This window comes from Chiloscyllium punctatum, chromosome 9 (assembly GCF_047496795.1).
Source record: "Chiloscyllium punctatum isolate Juve2018m chromosome 9, sChiPun1.3, whole genome shotgun sequence".
NCBI lineage: Eukaryota > Metazoa > Chordata > Chondrichthyes > Orectolobiformes > Hemiscylliidae > Chiloscyllium > Chiloscyllium punctatum.
The window spans coordinates 116897666-116912589 of record NC_092747.1 but is presented as its reverse complement, the minus strand read 5'-3'; the positions used below and the strand labels follow the sequence as shown (position 1 = coordinate 116912589).

General features: G+C 40.2%; 1 protein-coding gene across 6 annotated transcripts in view; it reads left to right on the top strand.

Moving 5' to 3' along the window:
• The window catches only part of myo16 (myosin XVI), a 390437-nt gene that overhangs the window by 39304 nt on the left and 336209 nt on the right, over positions 1-14924 (top strand). For 5 of the 6 annotated variants that reach the window (XM_072578153.1, XM_072578149.1, XM_072578148.1 and 2 more), the window contains one exon: positions 5436-5699. In XM_072578153.1, the coding sequence (XP_072434254.1) occupies positions 5474-5699 (226 nt within the window). In that variant the 5' untranslated portion in view covers positions 5436-5473. Of the gene's footprint in view, positions 1-2308; positions 2327-5435; positions 5700-14924 lie in introns of those variants that run through there. The other variant, XM_072578151.1, reaches the window with a different exon arrangement.

Sequence of the window (14924 nt, the reverse complement as noted above, 5' to 3'; positions counted from 1 at the left end):
TGCAGTTCCACACAGGCTGCCTTGCTAATCTTTGAGGGGCCCTATTCTCTCTTTAATGTTCTGCAGAAGCTCAGCAGGTCTGGCAGTATCTGTAGAGAGACAAACTGAGTAAATGTTTTAAGTCTGATATAACTCTCTCCTTCAGATTTGCAGCTGGAAAAGCATGTAGACTAAAACTGTTGACATAGGAAGAGAAGCAAGTGGAACAGATGGTGAGGGTAACCAAACCAAAAGACAAAGAGAGTGCTAAATATAGGAGGGGGAGCATATAAATCAAAACTATGTATTAAAATCATTAGAAAATGGGTTAGCTCTGCTAAGTATGAATCAATGAAAACAGTATTGAGGTATTTGGAGTTGAGGAGAAGACAGTATTCAGTAATTGAAGATAGAGTATTTCTTTCTGAATGGAAAACAAAGCTAATGATATTATATGCTTACTCTGCCTGTCATTAACCCAACAATATAAATATCTTTCCATTCAAGTGAAGGGTGGTAGCTGCCATGTCTCTGACAAATATCCTGTCATGTCACCGTTCCAGAATGACTCCCTGACCTCGACTTTTTAAATATTATAATATTTTAAAATCTATATACAATTAAATGTTTCATCACAACAGAGAAGAGTCCGTTTTGCAATGCATTGAAAAGCATATTCATTTTCCTTTCTCAAAGTGCTTCTATTAAGTATATTTTGAGTAAGTAATGTCATAATTTCCTATGCCATATTATTATAACGTCTGCCAATATTATCTTTGCAACATCCCCTCAAATAGTGATTTCATATATTCCTTCCCACAGTCATAAAATGATTATCATCTGATGATCAAACACATTGAAATAGAAAGCATTCAACAGTATAATAGATTAAACAAATCCTTGGTGAAAATACATTTTAGTGGATGCTAATGAGTTGCTCAGATGGCAAGTTGACTGATAATTGTTGGATTGGGAACCTTCACCATTTCTCTGTATCCTCCTTCCTCGTGGCCATTCTTTATACGTGAGCCCTAATAGTAAGCAATTTAATGCAATTACCCCGTCAGTGTCATGTCCTCAAATTTAATGGCCAGATCTAAGTGTTTTCAGGCTGAAAATATTGGATGCTGGAGCTCCTGTGGACTAGCTTTTTTTCTTCCTGCATGTGGTCAATGGAAGCCAAGGCTCTTTTTAGCATCTCAATTGCTATGTCAACTAAAATCAATTAACTTGGAACAACCAAAAGAAAAGTCAACTACTGCTATTATGAAAAAGCATTTTTGCACATGGGGAGCATTTTTATGTTTGAAAGCAAATCTTTTTATCCCCACAATTAATTTCACAAGAAATGTCCCGTACATGTGTAGAATTTTATAAATCAACAAATTCCATCTAAATACAATCACAGAATTGTTCCAGTACAGAAGGAGGCCATTTGGCCATTGTATACACACAAGTTCTAATACTGCTAATATCCTGCTGTTTCTCCATATACTTCTATGTCATTTCTATCAAAATAATTATCCAATGCCCTTTTGAATGCTATAATTGAACCTGCCTCCACCTCATTTCCAGGCAATGCATTCCGGCCTATTCACTTGTTATGTGAATTTTTTTTCCTGCTATTCCTCTTGCTTTGTTTACCCATCACTTTAAATCTATGCTCTTGCTTTCTTGTTTCTTACTATGAATGGGAACAGCTTCTCTGCAACTACTCTGTCCAGCCCCACTCCTGGTTTTGAAGACCTCGAACAAGTCTCTCCTTGGCCACCTTCTCTAAGGAGAACAGCACCAATTTCTTCAATTTTTATCCTCACAACTGAACCTTCTCATTTTTGCTTAAACTATGAAAGCACAGAATGATTTCAGTTTTACAGCTGACAGATATTCTGCCCACAGTTGGAGATGTTGCAGCATCATAAAGGCATCCCAAGTCTGTATATTTACTGTGTGGCTTAAAGTCACATTCTGCAATTTCTGAGAGGCAATTACAAGTTTTAAAAAAATAGCTGAGGCTTATCCACATTTTTCTTCATAACATGATGTAGGTGCAAAACTGTCATTTGAATTGACTATTATTGTAATGAAATATTGGTCATGTTCATAAGGTAACATGTGTTATTTTAGTTTAATGATAAAATTTATCGCAGATTTTGTAGCATAACAGAATTCATTCGTGAAAATGACGTTACTGTACTGTTACAACCTTAATTTAATTTGTAACTGTTATAACTGACATGCTGCTCAGCGATATGAATCAAGGAGGATCAATCAAGGAAGCAGATTAATATTCAGGAAGATTCCCAACATTGTTTATTTTTAAACAGAAAACCAAAGTTACAATTTGGTAAATAATGATACGATTATTACCATTTTATATTCAATGTCTTTTTTTCTGATTGGAGTGATATAATTTGTATGGTTTCTCTGGTTAACTGGATAAACCAAGTGTCTACTTAACCTGTCAAGCTTAATATCTGACACCACTCCAATGTTCTCGATTTGTGTTCTGCTACGAAGCTGGCGAGTGAAAGAAGATTATTGTCTGATTGATTTCACGAGAGTCACAAGTAAAATGGGAAGTCTGAGACTGTTCTCTGAAGCAGGCAGGATATTGCAGATTTTAAAGTGTTATAGCTTTTCCCTGGTTAGGTCTGTGATCAGCATAGCAGGAAATACACAGTTAAGTGCAAGCTAAGTAGATGCACATGATAAACGGCCTGGTCACAAATTGGAAGCAAAATTATGGGCTGCAGGAGCCGTTTTTTATAACGTGTGCTTCTGTGAAAGATAAAACTCAAGGCCAGGGCAAAAAAACAAGAAATATTATCCTGTGGTTGTGTGATGACATAATCTGGAGCAGTCTTGAGTTAGATGGGGGACTCACTTTAATTATTAGTTAGGATCTTTGAATAACTTCAGAGAAGCTGGTATCCCTTCACCAAATCACTCATTTTTCACACATGCACAGCATTTGATATTTGACACTGGTCCAGTTCCCTCAGAAGGGCCCTGCCTGAAACGTCAATTCTCCTGCTCCTCAGATGTTGCCTGACCTGCTGTGCTTTTTCCAGCACAACACTCTATCTATTCTGACTTTCCAGCATCTGCTGTGCCCACTATCTCCTCCGCTTCCTCACAGCCAGCTCTCCAAATGAACAGAAACTCTGACACTGTGGTTCTTACCTGTGAACCAGGGCTCCCTGATTGGACCAGTCTGATTCAGGGATCTTTTTCTGAGATCCACGCAGCTAACCTTGTTACAGTCACTACAGGTGCAGAAGTCTTTCAACCACACTGAGGCTGTGACTGGGCCTGCTCCACCATCGGCTTTATCAGCTGTATCCTTTGGGGGAGCCACTTTGTAGGTCGCACGATGAGGATTCCAGGGCTATCCATGATCATATGATGGGTATTGGATTAGATTCCATAAGAGGCTTAATTCAGACCAATTGAAACAGGCTGAGAGAGATTTTGTAGTCGGCATTAAGGCCTCTCAACACTGGGGGCCGGTTTTGATGTTTGGTGGCAAGCATTTGGCAGATGGGGTGTGTGTGTGTGAGAGAGAGAGAGAGATTCAGCATTCCAGAGAATCCTGAAGGCTCTGCATAAATTCCTGGATGCAAAAAGCCTCAGGCCATTCAAACTACTCCCATTCCATATCCTTCACCTTAATAAGAAGCCGTAATGCAATTATGATGGTGATCTGGCTGCTTAATTGGTTGCTTAATTAAAGCTGCAAAAGAAGTTAGAAAGGTGGCCCTTCCATGTCAACGTGCCATGTCTCTTTGTTACCTTCCATTTAACATTACTACTTTTGTTAAGCAGTTCTTGTGACCTCTCAACTTCAAGAACCTGTCCATAATCCTTAGTTAGTTGGAGAAGTTGGATAGGGAGTGTGTACACAGATCAATCCATCCCACAAGCCAACCTTCCATCAATTGACTCCATCCATACTTTCTGCTGCCTTGGGAAGGCAACCAACATCATCAAAGACCCCTTCCACCCTGATTATACTCTCCCAACCTCTTCTGTCAGGCAGAAGATACAAAAGCTTAAGCAGAGGAACCAACAGGTTTAAGACAGCTTCTTCCCTGTTGACATTCGACGTCTGAAGAACCTCTCAAATCTTAAAATTAATGTTAATCTTGTTCTTTGCGCACTTTCTCTGCAGCTGGAACTTTTGTATTCCTCATTCTGTTCTAGTTCCTTAATGCACTTTGTGGTACAATCTTCCTGTACTGCACATAAAACTTTTCACTGTACCGAGGTACATATGACAATAATAAATCAAATCAAAAAACAGCTTTCAAATAAGGAGCGACCACTTGAACATTCATAGTCATAGAGATGTACAGCACAGATGTAGACCCTTCAGTCCAACTCGTCCATGCCAACCAGATATCCTAACCTAACCTAGTCTCATTTTCTAGCATTTGGCCCATATTCCTCTAAACGCTTCCTATTCATATACCCATCCAGATGCCTTTTAAATGTTGTAATTGTACCAGCCTCCTCCACTTCCTCTGGCAGCTCATTCCATACACACACCACCCTTTGCATGGTAGAGTTGCCCCTTAGTTCCCTTCTATGTCTTTCTCCTCTCACCCTAAGCCTATGACCTCTAGTTCTGGACTCCCCCACCCCAGGGAAAAGACCTTGTCTACTTATCCTATCCACATTACTCTGATTTTATAAGCCTCTATAAGTCACCCCTCAGCCTCCAATGCTCCAGGGAAAACAACACCAGCCTATTCAGCCTCTCCCTAAAGCTCAAATCCTCCAACCCTGGCAACATCCTTGTAAATCTTTTCTGAACTCTTTCAAGTTTCACAATTTTTATTTTTCCTGTTGAGATTGGGTTCAAGAAATGGAAATATTCACAACCATTTGTTTTCCATCCCACGGTCTCTGAACAAGCAGGCAGGTTGGTGGCCTGTGCTGCTCAGTCTGCAGACTGTCAATTCAATGTAAAGGAGAGGAGGGCTTCAGTTAAGGCAAGATGCCTACTGCTTATTGTCTGGATTCTGGTCTGGGTGGAAGTCCACCCCATAACTGGCATACTCCAGAAATCAAACGTTATTTCAGACACAAAATAATCTGGAAATGCTGAACATTTCTGAATTGTAGTCGGCAACAAATAAGCTATATTTCAATTTTCAATGATCCCTGACCAAACAATAATTAAAAATCAACCTTCTCAAACCTGGATCTGCAACAATCCGAAATTGGCAGCATTACAGGAATCAACTTCACTTTAGCAGAGTCGTGCAAAGTGTATTTCATAGAACATCACGCTATTTCTGTAAAATGCATCTTACTGTATATATTAGTTGATTTAATTAAAATATTCACAATTTGATAGTATTTTAATGTATTTAATCCTTTAATACCAAACCAAGAATACCTTTAGCTGTGGTGATTTTACAATTGTGACAACACTTTGCTTTCTTCAGGTTGCTACCAGCTCTGTAATGTTTTCCGAACACACGACATGGAAATCGACCAGTGCTTACTGGAGTCACTGCCTTTAGGACAGCGGCAACGTCTTGTGAAGCGGATGCGTTGTGACCAAATAAAGGCCTACTATGAGCGTGAGAAACTTCTTCAGAAACAGGAAGGATTCAAATACAAACACAAACATGGGAAGAAAAACAAAGTCCACTTCATCACTTCAGACATCATCCAGGAAGCTATTATACGGCATGATGATAAGGAAGGTAAAATAGTGGCAGAAACATTTTAATATAACCCATGCTGTAGTTATATAATTCCACGGAATATAAAATGAACAAGATCCATTCCTGATGTAGCATTTTGGGGTTCATTTAAAGATGAACATGGAAAGAAACATCAATCTTCTCATTTAAAAAGGACATTGGTTGTTTTGGACACAATTCCAAAAAAAGGTCATTTGACCGATTCCTGGGATGAGTGGGGGGTGCGGGGTGAACTATCTTATGAGGAAAGTTTGGGTTGGTATCCTTTAGAGTTTCTCAAAATGAGAGGTGAATTTACCAATACTGAAGATATTTGATACAATGAATGCTGAAATGGTAAGGTTTCCCTTTCTGGGAGAAAATAGAAGTTAGGACACATTTCAGAAATAGGGGATCTTGCATTTAAGACGGAGGTGAGGAAAGTTTTATTTCTCTCTGAGGTTTATGTGGCTGTGACACACTTCGTCACAAACAGTATGGTGGTAGGGTCATTTGAATATTTTAATGGGAGAGGTGGAAAGATTCTTCCTATCAGTCAGGAATGAGGGTGTTGGGGTAAGGGGGAAAAGTGGAATTGAGGCCACAATCAGGTCAGCCATGATCTTATCAAATGGCAGAGCAAGCGAAATGGCCTACTCCAGCTTCTAATTCCATGTTGATATATAGCTCAGATTTGTCACCTCAAACACTTTGCAGAACATTTTATACAAAATTGCACCATTATGAGTACAGTTGAAGGTAGTCACTGACCATCAAGTATTTCTGTGCTTCTTACTAAAATAAGTTGTTTTTTTAAGCTTTGGGGAGGACATGGTAGTGATGATCTTTAATTGCTCTACTCAATTTTCAACTAAAAAATATGTGATGGGCAGGTGGAGTCAATTTTGAGTACAGAGGGTGTGCTTTGATCCCACTTTGAATGCACCATGATCCCACCTTAAATGCACAATGATCCCAGATGTGATTTTCATGTAAGTTGCTGCTTACTAATGAAATTGGGGTCATCCAATATTTGTACAGGTGGTGAGCTGCCAAACCAATTGAATCCCTTCCCCTTGAATGGACCCCTGGAGGCCTCTCCAAATTTAATTGGAACATTTCTGACAGGCAGTAGAACAGGCGTGGTCCTCTTACGTCTACAAAACTAATACCATTCACTGTCAGCCATACCTTGTTTATAAACCTGTACTCATCTCTGAATCAGCTGCAATAGTTTGACTCGAGGGGTGTTTCAAGAATGTAAAGCTCAAAGTTCTGAAATTGCAAAGACATTTAAGTGTCAAATTGACAGTTAAAAAGCATTAAAGTCAATTGGCAAAACAAGTATCTTCCAAGGGACCTTGCTGCTTTCTCTCATTCACACTTTTGGTCTGTGTCTCTTTCTTTTTCTCTCAATTTTATTTTTGCCCTTTATAATGTCAACAGGACTGCTGAATTACAACTATTCAGACAATATATTCCTTCTAACTCCTTTGAAGTACACAAAAGTTAAATTTATTTCTTTCTTGATTCCAATGAACTTGTCTCGGATACATTCCTAGCTCCCATGATGCTGTGTCCTTGGTGACACGGTTGCTGAAATGTCTAATAATTATGTTGTCTCCTTTCAACTTGTGCCCTATAAATGCAAGTCTTTCTTTATCTGTAATGTAAGAAATCAGCCTGAACACAGAGAGCCGTCAGGATTACATTATATATGTTTATGTTGAACTCCATTACGATAAGAAAAAGAAAACTCACCATAACACTGTTTTGAGAATTCACTCACTTTTTCTTGTAAGCGATAATAAGATGAACTGAATGATATTGATTTAAAGAGGGACCCCAATTGTATATCATGGAGAAAATTGGAGTGCTTTGATCAAAAAGATTTGTCCATGTCAGACAGCAAGCTAAGGAGGAACAGTGCAGAATGGGAACTGTTTTATTTCGTTTGCACATTCTTATTATATCCTTTTAAAATATCCCAAAATATTTACAAAGTGAAAACAAAAGAAGAATTTACATTAATACAGTGCATTTTTCTACTTCAGGACAACTCAAAGTAAGTTAAAGCCAGTGAAATACTTTGGAAATGTAATGATTGTCATAATTGTCATAATGTTGAAACTCTCTGCACATACATAACACCTGAATGGAGCAGTTGCCTTATGAGGAAAGGTTAGATAGGCTCGGCATGTACCGTCTGGAATTTAAAGTTGGGAGGTGACTTAACTAAAACATATTTAAACCCCTTCAGGATACTGGATGTTGGTGTTGAATTGGACAGTGGATGTTGAAAGGATGTTTCGTCTTGTTAGGGGAAATCTAGAACTGCTATTATTGTTTAAAAATAAGCAGGAGTCTTTTTAAAACAGCAATGAGGAAACGTTTCCCCGATGGTTGAGAGTTTTTGGAATTTCCTTCCTGAAAAGGTAGCTTAAAAATGTGTTGCCGGAAAAGTGCAGTAGGACAGGCAGCATCAAAGGAGCAGGAGAATCTTTTATACCTTGTAGTTGGAGGGTTTCTAGGCGGAAGATGAGGCGCTCTTCCTCCAGATGTCGTGTTGCCATGGTCTGCGATGAGGCTCTGATCTCCAGCATCTGCAGTCCTCACTTTCTCCTTCCTAAAAAGGTAGTCAATGAAGAAACTTTAAATAGGTTTACTTGATAAGTTTGCAGATGACACCAAAATTGGATGTGTAGTGGACAGCAAAGAAGGTTACCTCAGAATAAATGGGATCTTGAACAGATGGACCCATGGTCTGAGGAGTGGCAGATGGAGTTGAATTTAGATAAATGTAAAGTGCTGCATTTTGAAAAGGCAAATCTGGGCCGGACTTATACATTGAATGGTAAGGTCCTGGGGAGTGTTGCTGAACAAAGAGACTTTGGAGTGCATGTTCATAATTCCTTGAAAGTAAGAGTCGCAGATAGATAGGATAGTGAAGAAGGCATTTTGTATGCTTTCCTTTATTGGACAGAGCATTGAGTACAGCAGTTGGGAGGTAATATTGTGGCTGTACAGGACATTGGTTAGGCCACTTTCTGAATATTATGTGCAATTCTGGTCTCCTTCCTATCGGAAAGATGTTGTGAAACTTGAAAGAGTTCAGAAAAGATTTACAAGGATATTGGCAGGGTTGGAGGATTTGAGCTACAGGGAGAGGCTGAATAGGCTGGGACTGTTTTCCCTGGAGCGTCGGAGACTGAGGGGGTAACGTTATAGAGATCTATCAAATCATGTGGGGCATGGATAGGGTAAATAGACAAGGTTTTTTTTACCATGGAGTGGGGGAGTGCAGAACTGGAGGGTATAGGTTTACAATGAGAGGGGCAACGTTTTCACCCAGAGGGTGGTGCATGTATGGAATGAGCTGCCAGAGGAAGTGGTGGAGGCTGGTACAATTACAACATTTAAAAGGCATCTGGATGGTTATTTGAATAGGAAGGGTTTAGAGGGATATGGGCCAAGTGCTGGCAAATGGGACTAGATTAGGTGAGGATAATTGGTCAGCATGGATGAGTTGGACTGAAAGGTCTGCTTCCATGCTGTGCATCTATGACACTATGACTCTGTTCTTAAGAAAGAGATCACTAGATTCTTGATGACCAAGGGAATGAAAGATTATTGAGGATATGCAGGAGTTGAGGTTAAAATCAGATCTTATTTAATGGCAAAGCTGTGTTGGAGGTCTGAGTGGCCTCCTCTTTTTTTTTCACATATATTTGCATAATTACACACAACTACTGCACACAAACAGGAATAAATAATAAGATGAATTCTTCTGGGGGCATTGGGTCAGGACCAAATGTGGTTCCAACCCACAATCCTGGGCAATGAGACTGGGGATGCAGTTTTCCAGAGAATAGCCCTCTAACGTGGCTGCCACTGTGCTTGTCATTCTTATAGGCAGATGGTGGTGTAAAGATGCAGCTCCTTTGGCAAGCTTAGGTTGTCCTTGGTTTTTTTTCAGGAGATCGGAAAAACACAGACTCTGAAAAGTCTGGGCTTGGATGGGCTTTAGGGCCAATTTGATAGTAGCTAACAGATACTGCCCTCGGAAAAAGACTTTCACTGTTTTAAAAGGAAACACTCTTGGACAACAAGAGGGGAGTGGCCAGTTCTCCCAACTTAGTTTCACACTGGTTTGGTTTGGTTTGGTTTTGATAGTCACTGAAAGCAGTCAGGTGGTGTTTGAGGTTACTGGTCCAAGAAACAGTGGCATGTAAGAGAGTGTTCCATACTGCCATCTCTCCGACATCTCTCCTATAAGACCCTGTGTTTGATGTTACTTTTTTTGTGCCAAGGGATGTTTATGGGGAATGTTGCAAGCATTTGGAAAAGCGTCATTAAGTTGGGATAATCTGTTGGATTCTTAGATAGGTCAAGTTATTCAGTATCCCATTCTCTTTTGTTTGTGGTTCATTCAGTAATCTTGCAAATAAATTCTGTTTTGTTTAAAACTAAGTGATTTGACCAGCTGCATCATTGTTGGAATATCCGCCATACAGTTGCTTAAAACAACGAGCAAAGGTGGGGTCTGGGCTACTGTTTTGAAATGTTTTGAGGGGGTCTGGCCTGGTCCATAACAATGGGCTTCTGAGGATGTCAGCTCAATCCGAAGGCCAGCAGCTCTGCAGCAATGGCAGCTCCACTAAGGTAGGTGGGAGCTGCTGAATTGGGTTTGAAATCATGGGACAATTCAACATGGAAGCACTGTTAGAGATTTGGATTGAAGAGAAATATCATGAGGGTCAGTGCTGGTTGCCCCTTTTGAAGGGATGGAAAACTCCTCTGAAGGTTTGGACCTCCAACTCTGGTGGCTCTCCAGCCTACCGGAGAGCGGCAGTCGCATTGATCTAGCGGCCCTCACACAAGACAGTGGGTCGCTCCATAGGTATTAAAATATTGGAAAGGCTGCACATTCACATCTGATTCAGATCTGTACAAATACAATTGATTTCAAACCGATTCACAGCCTGCCCTGGGAAAGTTTCCCCCTTGTGGAGAACAAAGTCAAAAATCACACGACACCGGGTTATAGTCCAACAGGTTTATTTGAAACTGCAAGCTTCGGAGCCCCTACTCCTTCCTCAGGCAGCTTGTGGAGAGCATGTGGGTCGTTCTGCTATAACGTGCGTTTCATCAATGCAAACTTGCTGTATTGTGATTGACAAACTGGGGACACTGATTCCATGATCTCTTAAAACCTGTGTTGGCTGTAACACAATTACAGCAGCAACATTTTAAGTGCGGTTTCTAAAGTGCAATTTTTTTCTATAATGCAGGGTTGCATAAGAACACAATCATCACATTATCGACAAACTGACTGTACTGGGAGTCTTTTCTGATATGCCTCACTATTTTTGTCAAGCCTGTATTGCATACCAGAATACTTCTATCCAGTGTCTCCAATCATTTTTTTCTCGGGATTTTCGGGTTTGAGTATTTGACCAGAAGCTACAAAGAACGCTATTGCTCAGTTTTGAATTGTGCCATGTTTCTTTTACCTCCTCTAATGCACAGCACTTCCTCTGTACTTTACTGAATTATTGGCCTGGATTATTTGCTCAGCTCCTCTCCATAGATCTTCATCCTATAAATTCCTGATCTGAATGTGATTGTGCTAACAAAAACACCAAAGCTGACACTGTTACCATCCTTTTCCTGAATTTCTCCTCCGTAAGTAAACAGCCAGGATGGAGTCCAAGTTATCAGGCTTGGATAAAGCTTGAGGAGGAAGTAAATTGGATGCTCTGGTAGGCTTCTTGCCATTCATGTGTTCTCATTTTGAATAAATCAATTTAGAAAAAATAATAGAAAGCTAGCGATCATGTTGAGGTCTTACAGAACGTTGACAAGGCCACTTCTGGAATACTGCATGCAGTTCTGGTCGCCCTGTCACAGTAAGGATTCTGTTAAGCTGATTGCACATGTACCTCTGTGACTTAATTTTAAATTTAACCTCACGAGTTTGTTTTTCTGAAACAACCTTCAGTGTAAACCATTCACTGTTTAAGAACAGTGAAAGCGGGAAACCAGGGAATTAGACTAACATCTGTTGTCAGGAAATCACTAAAAGCTCTAATTAGGATAGGACGATTGCACTTCTGAAACTTTCAGCTGATAAGGGAGAACTGTCATAAATTTGATAAGTATAGTTTATGCTTGACAAACTATTTAATTTTTGTTTTGAATTAGCAACTAAAATACTGGATAAATGAATATCCATGGATGTTACTTATATGGACTTCCAGAAGGCATTGTATACAGTCGTTCATCAGAGACAAGTAGTGAAGAAGTTTATAGAACTGAAGGAAAATTATTGATTTGGTTATGAAAATGTCTGTGAAGAAGGAGGAAGAGAGTAGGAACTTCAAACAGGAGGATATGACAAGTCCTATCCTATGAGGGCCTATACTGTGCTCTCAACTATTTTCTGTGTTTGCAAATGACTTTGATCACGGGACTGAAGAAACAAATTTGCCAATAGCACCAGGATAGACAATACGCTAATCTGCGTTGATAGATTCTTAAATCGGCTATCAATAATTCTTGATTAACATAAGGTTTCCAAGTTAAGTAATTGCACAGAGGCTGGTATCTCATCATCAAGTCACCCTTTTATTTACTTGTGCACAGTACACTGGCTGTGACCAGCCAGATCAGAGTCAGTCCGTGAACTGAGGACATTGAGTCCCCTGATATATATTGGTCAGCCAGGGCTTCTCGATTGACCCAGGTTAAAAACCCAAATCAAGTATCTCGTAGTCGACAAGATCCATTTGTTTTGAATCATTGCATTCCCTCCCACTATCCACTGCCCCCCCAACCCCCCAAGTCCAGGGATGTAGGCCTGGTCTTTGTCTTGTAGCTTTTCCTGCAATGTTTTTGTTCCAGGTCCAGTTCCTCTGATTTAGACTCTGACATGGGTGGTGTGGACTGGACCAGAGCCTGCCTCTTGCATCCAGGGCACTCCATTCCCCTGCAGTGCACAATCCCCTATTTATGTTGGCCAGCTAGGGCTTCCTGATTGGGGTTATTAACTTGGACCACTGATCTGTAGTCAATGAGATCAACCTGGTAGGAGAAAGTGAAGACTGCAGATCCACCTGGTTCCAATTGCTGCAGAGGTTATTGAGAATAGGCAGGAAGGTGGAGTTGAGGCCATAATCAGATCAACCCTGACATTATGGAATAGCTGTACAGATTCAAAAGACGGAATGGTCCACTCCTGCTCTTAATTCATACATCCCTACATTCATATATCTGCTGGTACAGAGATATTGGCAGATGAAGTCAATGATTAAAAAAATAGCAGTTATGTTCAGAGCTGATAGCTTATGCATTTTTCCACTGCAGAACTGTTATTCTGGATAATTGTTATTTTAATAGTGATTTTGACTGTTCACATATAATTACATTTGCCTCCACCTAATGACCCCTAGTTACCTAATAATTACATTTCTGGAACAGTTTAATTGTTCCAAATTTACAGTTCCTTTTCTTTTGTTGGAAAGATTGGTGTTTATCAGTTTAACCAATTGAGAAGTGGATTGGCAATATAATTGGTAAATGTTTCAAATTGACAACACTTAACAAGTTTAATGTTATTCCTGAACTTCTTTGCTGATGTACTAAACCTCAATTTTTTTGATAACCTTGTTTAAACTTCACATTAGAATAGTTACTTATTTATTTAATGTTCTGTTGTTTCCGAACATCACTTCAGCAGATACCAATTGGAAGTACAGACTCTGTCATAAATCTCCCAGCTTGCCACACATGTCCTGGGAGGGAAAAAGTGCATTGTATGGTGGAACCTTCTTTTTGAAGTATGGGAGGAGGTTTTAAGTTGTACCCTTTTGTCCCGAGTGCAGACCAGCGGTGGCTATTGGAACTGCAGTGTGCCAAGATAGGCTGGTGACAAAGCTAATCTCAGTTCTCAGTCACTTTGTTCTCTCCCTTTTTAGGCATTCTAGTCCTCACCTCTACTTCCACTCAACGCTCATACATGCCAACTTATCACCTCTATCCACCACCCACATCCCATGGCTTCTTAAAGCCTTCATACCAACCATCCTCAAACCCATAACAGGCCATTACGTATAATGTAACCTCCTTACCAACCATTAACTATAATATCGATGATGCTGGAAGAAATTAATAAAACCTTTTAAGAAAGTTGCTGGATTAATGATGGATAAATGTGATCTAATAAATCAGATTGGAAAAGGTAGCCTGTGAAATGAGTTCATTGGGGACAGAACCTTCTGATCCTGGAGAGGTTGGGGCAGGAGGTGGGAAGTGCATTTAGGTGAGCAGAATAATGATGTACCTTATCCCCGCTGTCCTGGTACCACTGGAATTAAGTTTGGCATGGGAAGGTCCACAGTTGACTGTCTTGCCCTGCCACCATCTGATGTCCTTAAGTGGTCAGTTAAGGGTCTTAGTCTGCCAACATCGGTCCAGCTATTAATTGGCCTGTAAACATGCCTTCCCAAAAGTAAAAGGTAGTGGTTGGGCCCTCCATCAAAGACAATCAATGGTTGATTAAGGGCATGGACTAGGGCCAGTCGTGTCTATTGAGAGCCACCTTATTGTTTCCAAATCCCTTCTTCACCACCTTTTCACTTGGTCTCCATCCCTTGAAAACTCCTGTATTTCCATCCCCCAGAAAAATCACAAAGTCCCTTGCCTGGCTTTTTGATCTGATAACTTCGGGCGTGCTCTTCCAACTTCATCCTGGGCTTCCTACCTGCCTCTGATTGACCTGTAGGTCTTCTGGAGCAGTACCTCTGGAGTCAGGCTCTCTATTCCGGTCGTTGGTATCCCAGAAATTACTTGATTAGCAGAAGCACCAATGGGTTTTACTTGGAGCAAAGATCTCTTACTGGCTCTCCAGCTGGCACTTGAGACCCTTGCTGTCAATGGAAAGATCCACTCTGTGTATTTGGCCCAATCTGGGGCATTGGCTCCAGCATGCAATCAGTGAGCAAAGTGACTAGGTGACAGAGAATGGCATAATCGATTTGCACTTTCACTTTGAAGGTGATAAATGTTAGTCAAAAATTAATGTTCTAATCCTAAATAAATGTAATTGTAGGTGCATGAAGACAAAATTGACTCAGATGAACTGGAAAACTGGATTAAAATTTGGGACAGTAGTGATGTAATGGTTGACTTTTAAGGAGATCTTTAATGACTTTCAGGAAAGATTTATCCTCCTGAGAAAGATGTGAT